Raw genomic sequence first — 10,857 nt, forward strand, 5'->3', positions numbered from 1 at the left:
ACCTGTCACGCAACTGCCACCACGTGTCTTGACGGGCCAATGCCACTTTGGCCTGTGAACCCCAGGAACCCAGCAGAGAGCCGCATCCTTTCCAAAAGCGGGCCACCTGCTTGAGTCGTCCGTTTAATGATCAGACGCGTTCAATCATTCACCGCTGGAGCTCTCAGCAACCTGCGTCTGCACGCTGACTGACACCAAACTCACTGTTGCTGAGCCTTTTTACAGGAATAGTTCATGAAAATGTGCTGTTGCTTCAAATAGAACAAGAGAAGCACCATAAATGACTCGTCTGCAATATTTCATGACTTCTACAGGGTGCTATAGTTAACTAAAACTAAACCCATAATAATTATTCATATACTAAAATAACTTAAACTGAAATAAAAACTATATAACTATGTAAAAAAAACAATAAAAATGACAAAAACACTAAAGCTTTAACTAAAATTAAAATGAAAATGGAAAATACAAAAATAAAATTTAATTCAGGGTATTAAGAAAGATATAAATACAGATATAACCACTCCATAAGGTCTGTATAGATTTGTTTACTGTTAGTTGTAACGAGTATTTTTGTGTAATTTGCTGTGTATGTTGATGATAATGCAAGGAGGAGAGAGAGAGTTTATAAATAAGACTTTAATGTGTACTTCTTGTACTGCGTTTTGAAAACGGACACTTCATCTTTCTTGTAAGGTACAATAAACTTCATAAAACTCATCAGCAAAGTTTTGGCCATCATTCGGACGAGGTCCCCTAAAACAGGCTTGTACTAATAGTGGATAAAAGCAAGATAACAACATAAGTTAAACTAAACGTAATTAAACTAAACTCTACCTGTTCTATCTCTTGCAGCATACACTGTATTCTCTGGCTCTGTAGGAATCATTGTCTGACTCCTGTTCGAACTGAACACCGCTACTGACAGTTTCTGACATTTTCAGTGCGTGAGATTGTCCTGTTTTGTTGTTGTCGGTATGCCGAAGCATGAGCTCTTGAAGCTCTGCCCTCTTCTTGAAAGGGGGCTGGAAGCACCAGCTCATTTGCATTTAAAGGGACACACAAAAAAGGGCACGGTTTTTTCTCAACCCCCAAAAAGAGGCAATTTTAACATGCTATAAAAATGATCTGAGCTGAAACTTCACAGACACATTCTGCGGACACCAGAGGCTTATTTTACATCTTGTAAAAGTGGCATAATAGGTCCCCTTTAATAAATGCATTAACTAACATGAACAAACATCTTTGTTGATGTTAGATCACAGTGCAGTAACTAATATTAACAGATACAAATTTTGATTTTAATAATATATTAGTAAATGCTGAGATTTACACCAACTAAGATTATTAAAGTAACACTGGTCTTCTGAAGTCATATGATTGTTTCATGTGAAATTTCTTATTATATATAGTCTGTTCTTCCTATCAAACCAAAGCTCTAAAGTCTCATTAATTTTCATTTTTGTATTAATAGTTGTGTTAATGTGTCTTTGTGAAGGAAAGGAGCATGCTAAACCATTGTTCTGCCTCTTATAGTTTGTATTTTATACATTAGTATAAAAGAGAAATGTAAAGTCAGGTTTAATCACCAAACGTACCAAAGCCATCAGTATGTTTCTTGATATGTTGCCAGCATCAGGCTTTAGTAGCAGAGCAGTTTTATTAACTTTAAGTTGTTTTTTATTCAGGTTTACATCAACACTTCACAAAACATTGGTGTATTTCCCTCATTGCAGGCGGTTTAGTGAGCTCTGGTTCTCAGCGAGGTTCGTGGCTCTCGGTGTGGCCTAATTCTCCAGCTCTCCAGGGTCTCTCAGGCCCCTTTACGAGTGTCCCTCATGAAAATCTGAGGGGGTCATGTTCACTCTGTGGCCTGTGAAACGTGTGAAATCAAGGGGCACCTCTGCGAGAGGCGGACCTGCTCTGTTTGATGTTGTCCTGTAAAGAATCCGTTTCATGGGTGAGGCATCCTAGCAGAGACATCGTAAAGCATAAAACATTACCTCATCACAACCTGCACTTCCTTTTTTTACTTAAGACCCTCCTTTTTTTTGGCCTGCTTTTATGTATGTTGATATTATTATATATATTATTTCCCACAACCACTTAAGTACATAAGAGGTACATTAAGTGTATGAACCTTAAAAGTGGAGTATTAATGGAGTTTGTGGTAATAGCTCAGGTGCTAATGATTAGATGGTAGCATTGCATGCAGAAGCAAATAGTTATGTATATGGGTTTGATGAAATAAAGATGCAATTTTATGCTGTAGAATTAAATCCCAGTACTGAATACTCTAAAGTATGTACTTCCCATCAGCAGTGAAGTATGTAGTTTCAGTGCGTAGGTGAAGTATGTGAATTGAGATTTAGCCAGTGACTTTTTTCAAAGCTGATAAATGTCACGAAGACTGTCCTCTAAAGCTCTGCGCATATATTTCTGGATTGACAGTCTGATTTCTCAGGTGGTTTACAAAGAGGGAATTTTTTCCACTTGTCTCTGAGAGTTTAATGATGTGGTGTGGAAATATCAGGCATAGAGGTGCAGGCTGCCAGCAGCGAGGTTTCTGACCGTCTTCCCTGGAAGCTCCTGTCAAGAGCGCACACACAATCAGCAGTCGATCTCCCATCGCCGTCCCCACCGCAGTCTGAACAGGAAGTTGATAAGAGCGTGTGGTAAGGGGCAGATTTTCAGCGTTCTGACTGACTGACACTTAATAACGGCAGCGTTCAGCCTCTCAATTGAAAGCAGGTGAGCTGGGCTTCTGATGTTTTTCGTGTCCAGTTCTCTTGGACCGTCCCACTGAGAGAGCCCAGATTGACCCAGATTTTTTTTCTATAATGTATTGCAATCTGTAGTATTCAAAGATGGCATGAAAACAAAATTCATTTTATTGAATTATTGTGCCTGATTCATAACTCTAACCCATCATTTTGTGGCAAAGACAAGCCGATTTCCGATATTGGGAGCGAACAACTGTTGGAAATCTTGAAAGTTCAATGCAAATGAGCAGTCATGTTGTCCGGTGACAGGTGTCTGTGTGTACGAGGTTTAGATAAAATGCTTTTCATAAATTTTCTGCTGACATTACTAAGGCAATCTATGCAGGGAAAATAAATATAACTATCCCAAGCCTAATATGTTGCAGTCAAATCAAATCCCAGTTAATACATTCAAGTCCCACCTTACATTATTCCCTGCTGGATATATGGAGATATATATGGAGATATTAATAACTGATTGTTATAGTAAATGTATGCTTTTTCATGGAGGCTTTTTTTGTTTTTCTATGTTTTTTGTTTGTTTGTTTTTGTTGTTTTTTTGCATAGTAAAATAAAACCTGTAGCTGTAGTTTGCCTTTTTTTTGCCAAATAATTTAGTCAGATAAATACCTTAACCACGTTTAGTGTTTTGTTATATATATATATATATATATATATATATATATATATATATATATATATAAAATATATATATTATTTTAATAAATATATTTACACACAATAAAATATGACATACTAATATATAAATATTAGTATACAAGCAGTAATATATATGTAATATTGTTTGTGTACTAATATTCATATACTATATTAGTATTTCATATATTTTGTTTTTTTGAATATTAAATATTTATTCTCACATATTTGTTTCCCTATTTTATTGCCCTGACAAGCATGTAGTCCTGCATTTAATTAGGGTATAAATTATCGAGATGGGCAGCTCAAACAAATGTAAAGCACTGTTTTGAAAGTTGGTTGGTTTTAGTTGATTTTACTATTTAAATGACCAAAATACTAGTTGTCTTATTGCTAGAAGCACTTTTAGGGTCTCTAATATTTCAACTGTGTGAAGATCTAGTGACAATCTGTAACGGTTCCACACAGGAAGTATCAAATTAGCAAGACTGCTTCTGTCGTTCTTTCTCTGTCTTGGCACTGATTCCTTCGAGTTGGCAAGGATGTCAATCGTGCCAGACAATACAAGCACTTCATTCGGCCAGACATTGAGATTACATTGAATGTGTCTCGTAGACACTTATATTACATTACGATCAGAATGTCGGCCAATCAGACGCGGGCCTTTGAAGATGAGTGGTGTGTGGGCGTGGCCTCCGCAGCTGCTGTCGGCTGTGTGTGAAAGCGTGACAGCGCTGCCCACTCGGACCTAATTGGATATGGTAGGGGTGTTTTTATTGAAATCACTCACAGGTGTAGGCCTCGCTTTAAAGTGGCGCTCGCAACCTCTGAGAACTTTCAGCTGTCTGCTGTTACCAGTGTGTGTTTGTGCGAGCGAGAGTGTGTGTGCGTCGTTCCCAGACAAAGAAATCTCTATTTTCAGACCAAAGCTCTGTTTGGTTTATTAGCAGTCGTATCTGCGTAACGTTCTTGTGGCGCACTGTAAAGTGGGCGGGTTAGTGAGCTTGAATACAGAGCGAGTTAAAATTGGGCGGGTGGATTTCTGCACCTGCAGGACTGAGGCCTTGCTGACGCATGGTTTTACCCTGACTGTGACTGCTAGTAAAGGAGGTAGAGAGAATGGCAGAGCTGGTTAGTGTGAGAGGAGACTAACAAAACAAGTCTGCTAGGGGTGGGAATCAACTGATGGTACAATGTTGTATTGATATCTGGATCCTAATATGGTAATATTGCAGTTCTTTATTGTAAAGTTATTCAAAACTCTACTTTTACCCACTTGTTTCTTATTCATCTTCATTAAAATTCGCTGCTTTACACAATTATATTCTGAGCTCATTCTAAGTTTGGATTTTGGTTAAATATAATTAATTGAATGTATTGACTTTTATATTTCATTATATTATATTTAATATTATTATATTACTATATTTAATATTTTACATAAAATTATCAAATGTTATTTTATATTGATTACAATTCTGCCCTATTTCTAGGACACCTAAACACTTTTTACTCTTTTCTCCTCAAATATTAACACAATATATTATATAATATTTAAGATAGATAGACAATTCTATAATATTGTATTGTTTCATATAATATTTTATATATTATATTTTGTTATATTTGCTTGCATATCTGAACCTGAAAAAATATTTTTTTAGTTTTATATTAAATTTATATATAAATATTATATTTTTATTTAGTCTTATTATAAAATATATTATAAAAAATACTATATTATATAGTATTTAATATAATATAGTTTTTTATATATATATATATATATATATATATATATATAAGATAATATACTTATATGTTATATTTGCTTATGATTCTGTGCTATTTCTTGATCACTTATAAATATTTGTTGTTGTTTTTTCAACTATTATATAAATATAATTATATGATTTTTTTATTACTATATTTTATATTGTTTAATATTTAATAAATTAATGTTATTATAATTATAAATGTTTTTTTGTTTGTTTGGTTTTTTTTTTTGGTTTTTTTTTTTCGGTCTCTCTCCAAAATCATAAAACTTTTCTCCAGGTTTAAATGAATCAATCCGAAATTTTATGTAGTACTATTGATATGTGATTGTCAAACACTTTCAGAGATTTTAGTCTTTTTCCATTGAAGTAGTTGGGAGCTTTACAGGAAATGGCTGTATATGGGCATGACCAAGATGGATGCAGTTTTTACTTGCTTTAATACTAATCAGTCTTTCTTTGCAGGTATTAGAGCAACGCAAAATATTCTCTGGTGTTGATCTGGTGGTTCTAACTGTTTCCATTTTGGTCTTTACCACTTTCTTTATCCGTTCACAGGACATCCGCAACACGGTCGGCAACATCCCTATGGAGTGGTACAAGGACTATCCCCACATCGGATATGACCTGGACGGCAAGAAGATCTTTAAACCAATCAGGAACAAAGATGAACTGGATGAGTTTCTCGACAAGATGGAGAATCCTGATTACTGGTGAGGAGCGTCTGGAACATTCATTTAAAGTCATTCAACCTCTATAATTGGTTATTTCACTCATTCTTCTGTCATTACTAGGCGTACCGTCCATGACAAGATGACCGGCGCTGATATCCGTCTGTCGGATGAGCAGGTGGACCTCGTGCACCGTCTGCAGCAGGGCAAGTTCGGTGACGTCAACTTCAACGAATACGAGGTATTTTGCTCTGGTTTTCCGCTCTGTTGGTGTTGGATTCAACACAGATCCGACAGTAACAGAATTTGTCACCTCAACATCTGCAGTCTGGTCTGTGAAAACCTCTTAAAACGGGCTTCTAGATAATAACCCCAGCGCACGATGGGGAAAAAATGAAGCTCGTCGAATTACTCCTCTCATTTACGAAGCCACACGAAGCCCAGCCCGAGTCTGCGCTCACCACCGACAAATGAAGTAACGAAACATTAACACAAGCACAATTAGCCGTCTTAAGGAAAACAGCGCAGCCCGTCTGACCTGCACAGGAGGTAATGAGTCTGGATGGTGTCACGGCCGTCGTTTAGCGGCTTCACTTTATAAACATCAGTGCTAATTGTGCATCGCCGTCTTTTCTGGCACAAACAGGAAGTGAGTCACTCCACAGTTGGGTCTGTCTGTGATCAGTTAGACGACCTCAGACAGGCTTTAAAGACTGTGAGCGTGAAAAAGCCACCTGTCATCCGACTGGGACTTGTTGCGTCTGGTTGATAGGCCAGATGTTCCTATTTTCACATTGCCATGTTAAACAGAACACAAATTGTTTGGTTTTGTTCGGTGTGTGTGTATATCACACACAGTTTTTGTCCCGAATAGCATGAGTGCAGATGTTATATTGATTTTATACACCAGTTCAATAAATAAGAAGTTAATATACTGTGTTATATTTTAGACAAAATATTGTCTGTTTCTGCTTAATTTTGCCAATGTAAATATTACCTATAAAGCCAGAGCAGAACTGTTGTGTGTCTCCGAGCAACACACAGCGGGGTTTCGTTTCTGAATGAATCTGCGTTTTGAGTGAATCAATCGGGTGAACCAATGATTTACCGGCCTATTCATAAAGAGAGCCATTTACTCCATGGGTGCTTCTCAATTCTTATTTGTGCATCCTCGTTTCCTTTCCTCACGTCTCCGCTCCGCCACCATAGGATGTGAGGGGAGGATACAAGGAAAGAAAACGAGGATGGCAGAATCGAAGGAAATGTTATTTGTATATTGGAATGTTCTTGATCCCTCGAGCATCACTTCAAAGCGTCATCAGCTGGGATCTGCCCTTAAGAAATTACCCCCAAAAGATAATTTGAAATCGTTATGTAAAGCATCAAATAGAAATTACAAAAAGTAGCTTCAGAAAAAAATATTTTATTTGATTCAACATAAAATATATTACACAAACTGTGTGTTTTTGTGTTTTCGGGTGAATAAACTAAAACTGCCAGTAGGTGGCGGTAAATGTATTGATTAAGTCATTGAGTCGTTCGTTCATTCATTCATTCATTCATTTATTCATTTATTCATTTGATTCATTCAGCATTGAAGTAAAAGGTTCTCTTTATCAATGGTCCATTGAATCATTGGTTCACCCGATTCGTTCAAAACGCGGATTCGGAAATGAAATGCCATAGTGCAAAGGGGCAATTGCATAGGGCAAAACAGACAATATTGTGTCTAAAATAATACAATATTAACTTCTTATTTATTGAACCATTGTATAGAATGAGTATCACATTTGCACTTGTGCTATTTTGGACAGAAAAGCAGCACTCATGAGATATTGCGCTCATTACTCATGTATGTAAGGCATTACTCATGCCTTCACATGTCACTATCACTTTCACATACACATACATATACATATACATATATATATATATATGTATATGTATGTGTATGTGAAAGTGACAGTGACATGTGAAGGCCAAGTATGGTAATCCATTTTTGGTGCCATTTAAGCCATTTTTGCTGTGGCACCCGGGGAGCGATTGGGGGTTAGTTGCCATGCTCAAGGGCACCTCAGTCATGTCCTGCCAGTATTGAGAATCGAACCCGCAACCTTCGGGTTACCAGTTTGACTCTCTAACCATTAGGCCACGACTGCCCCATATGTGTGTATGTATTTGGATATGCATACATAAATAGAAAATGCATCCTTACATTTATATAAATTTCAAAAAGTCTAAAAGACCAAAGAAAATGTGAGCGGGTTTTAGCATGCTGCGCTTTAGTGTGTAAAGGTGCAGTTTGCGCAGGACGAGTTCTTGTGCTCCATCTGTGTTTCTTTTTTAAATTACTTTTAATTTCCTCTTTTTAAGTGTAAAACATTTGTTACCACTCCTTTTAAACACCCTTGGGATAATATTGATGTGTTTTTTTTACTTTGCCTTAATGCTTTCCTCTTTCTGATTCTTTGTGTTGTTTGTTTTTCTAGCCTGCAGTCGACTTCTTCTCCAACGAAGTGATGATTCACCCCGTCACCAACAGGCCTCAGGACAAACGAAGCTTTATTCCTTCGCTTATCGAGAAAGAGAAGGCAAGTTTGGCTGTCCCTGTCACACCTCACCTTTTGCGTTTATGGTGAAAGCATATATTTACTGTGAAAAGGAAACGGCATGAGAATAGTCATGTTTCGTCTCCTAACTGCTCCCAGCTGTGCTGCGTTACGAGTAATGATTCCCACATAGTTTTTAAAGTGGAAAGAGGTCTGAAACGCCGGCATAATGGGGATCTGAAATTGGACGCTGAAAGAAATCAAACCTGCAAACGTTTCGGTTAAAATAAGATTCCCTCTTTAGATATTCCGGCTGATTCCGGTCACTATATGTAATGCGTTTCCTGCAGTAAACCGGCGACGTGTGCAACGAGTGTTTTGAGTAATGATCGTACACATGTGCTCTCAATCACCACAATGATGTGTTACTGTGTGTGTGTTTTTCTCTCTACTGTACAGTCACTGCATCCATCTCTCTTTCTCTCTATTAGGTCGGGAAGTTGGTCCATGCCATAAAGATGGGTTGGATCAAGCCACGCAGACCCAAGGAAACCACCCCGCAGTACTACGACCTGTGGGCCAAGGAGGACCCCAACAGCATCCTGGGACGCCACAAAATGCACATCCCAGCACCCAAGATGAGACTTCCTGGGCACGAGGAGTCATACAACCCTCCTCCAGAATACCTGCTGTCGGAGGAAGAGGTGCATTTTTGAGCAATCGTTCACCTAAATATGACACATCTGTTGTGCGCAGGGCTTTTTTATACAGCAACAGTTCAAAAAACGTACCATAAAAGACGTTCCAATGACATCATGTATTTTTGTAATCGATAAATCTATTATCTTTTCAATTACATTAATAATATAATAATATTTTATATCCCTTTCTTAGTCATGATATAGTATTTATAGTATATATTATAATATTTTACTTGCATTACATGTAGGATTTAATTTAAATATGGTCAATTTAGAACCAAAATGTATCTTAAGAGAACAAATTTTTAATTAAAAATATATAAAAATAAATAAATAAATACAAATACTTTTATTAATATTTATATTGTATAAATTAATATTTATATTCTGCAATTAAAATATTTTTTAAATTAAAATATTTATTAATCTATTAAAATATTATTAAATTGACACTGACTTTATTTTTTTTCCTGTCTAATGCTCAGTTTTAGTAAGTTTGATTAATGAATTTAACACCCAAAAACAAATATTTAATTAAAATATATTACAGATAAAAATACATTTTAAAAATAACTAAAAAAATATATATATAATTTTATAATTATATCTAATATTAAAATGTATTAATGTATTACATTATTACCTATTAATATTATTACATTTATGCTGCCTTGCCTTTCTGATTTACTGGCCAAGAACAAGATATTTAATTAAAATATATTTATAGATAAAATATTTTTAAAAAACATGTCAAATTTATATGTATAATTTTATAAGTAATATTATTATTTAATATTAATATTATTAAATTAATGAAATTAATATTTATTAATTAATTAAAATGATTTTAAATTTACACTGTCTTTCACTGTTGCACTCCATCTGTTTTATGTACATAAACTCAGTTTATGAAGTCTGAGACGTTTAACTGAGACTCACTTGCTTTCAGGACGAGTCTTTATGCAAAATGGAAATACTTTCATTCGTAATGTTTGCATATAAAAATATAACCGTCAAATGTAAATTAAGCACTGGGGGAAAACTTCTCTTATTAAGCACATAAAGAGAAGATAATAAATGAATAATGACTTAACTTTCAGTCTTTTCTTCACACAAACTATCATATGACTTCAGGAGATTTGGAATAAGTCATACGCACTACTTTTATGTTGAGCTTCTTCACTATGAATTGGAAAAGAGCAGCATGTTAGCATACATACAGGTTTGGGTCAACATGACTGTGAGTAAATAAAGATAGAATCATTTTGAGTGAACTCCTTTCCTTTAAAATGTCACTGGCTAAATGCCCAGATCATTTCACACCTGCACCTCCAGCTCCGGCTCCATTAGCTCTGTACTATTTGCCTATAATTCATTTGCGTATGTTTTACATGCTATACTTAACTCCGTGGGAACACGTGCATCCCCTCTGCAAGTTAATCTTTATATACAACCAAATTTTGACCCCAATTTTGACTGCACCTGTTCTTTAGTCCGGCTTTTGTGAGAGCTGTCATAACGTTTGTTCTGTGTGTTTTGTTCAGAGACTGGCATGGGAGCAGCAGGACCCCGAGGACAGGAAGTTGAGTTTCCTGCCGCAGAAGTTCGCCTGCCTGCGGGCCGTTCCCGCGTACTCACGCTTCATTCACGAGCGCTTCGAGCGCTGCCTCGACCTGTACCTGTGTCCCCGTCAGCGTAAGATGAGGGTGAGATGCCTCTACATCCTGTCCTGTACAAATAAA

At 36.3% G+C, this 10,857-nt stretch overlaps 1 protein-coding gene and 1 long non-coding RNA gene across 3 annotated transcripts in view; one reads left to right on the top strand and one right to left on the bottom strand.

Moving 5' to 3' along the window:
- Positions 1–10,857, top strand: part of bop1 (BOP1 ribosomal biogenesis factor) — a 78,587-nt gene that overhangs the window by 47,845 nt on the left and 19,885 nt on the right. Inside the window, exons 4-8 of the mRNA XM_051873686.1 lie at positions 5,753–5,907; positions 5,989–6,106; positions 8,355–8,456; positions 8,906–9,118; positions 10,660–10,821. Coding sequence (XP_051729646.1) covers positions 5,753–5,907; positions 5,989–6,106; positions 8,355–8,456; positions 8,906–9,118; positions 10,660–10,821 — 750 coding nt within the window. The remainder of the gene's footprint in view (positions 1–5,752; positions 5,908–5,988; positions 6,107–8,354; positions 8,457–8,905; positions 9,119–10,659; positions 10,822–10,857) is intronic.
- The window catches only part of LOC127501638 (uncharacterized), a 145,681-nt gene continuing 137,203 nt past the window's right edge, over positions 2,380–10,857 (bottom strand). For both annotated transcript variants that reach the window (XR_007926654.1, XR_007926655.1), the window contains one exon: positions 2,380–2,391. This is a non-coding gene — a long non-coding RNA (uncharacterized LOC127501638). The remainder of the gene's footprint in view (positions 2,392–10,857) is intronic.

The sequence above is a fragment of the Ctenopharyngodon idella genome, chromosome 19 (assembly GCF_019924925.1).
Source record: "Ctenopharyngodon idella isolate HZGC_01 chromosome 19, HZGC01, whole genome shotgun sequence".
In the NCBI taxonomy this organism is placed as follows: Eukaryota; Metazoa; Chordata; class Actinopteri; order Cypriniformes; family Xenocyprididae; genus Ctenopharyngodon; species Ctenopharyngodon idella.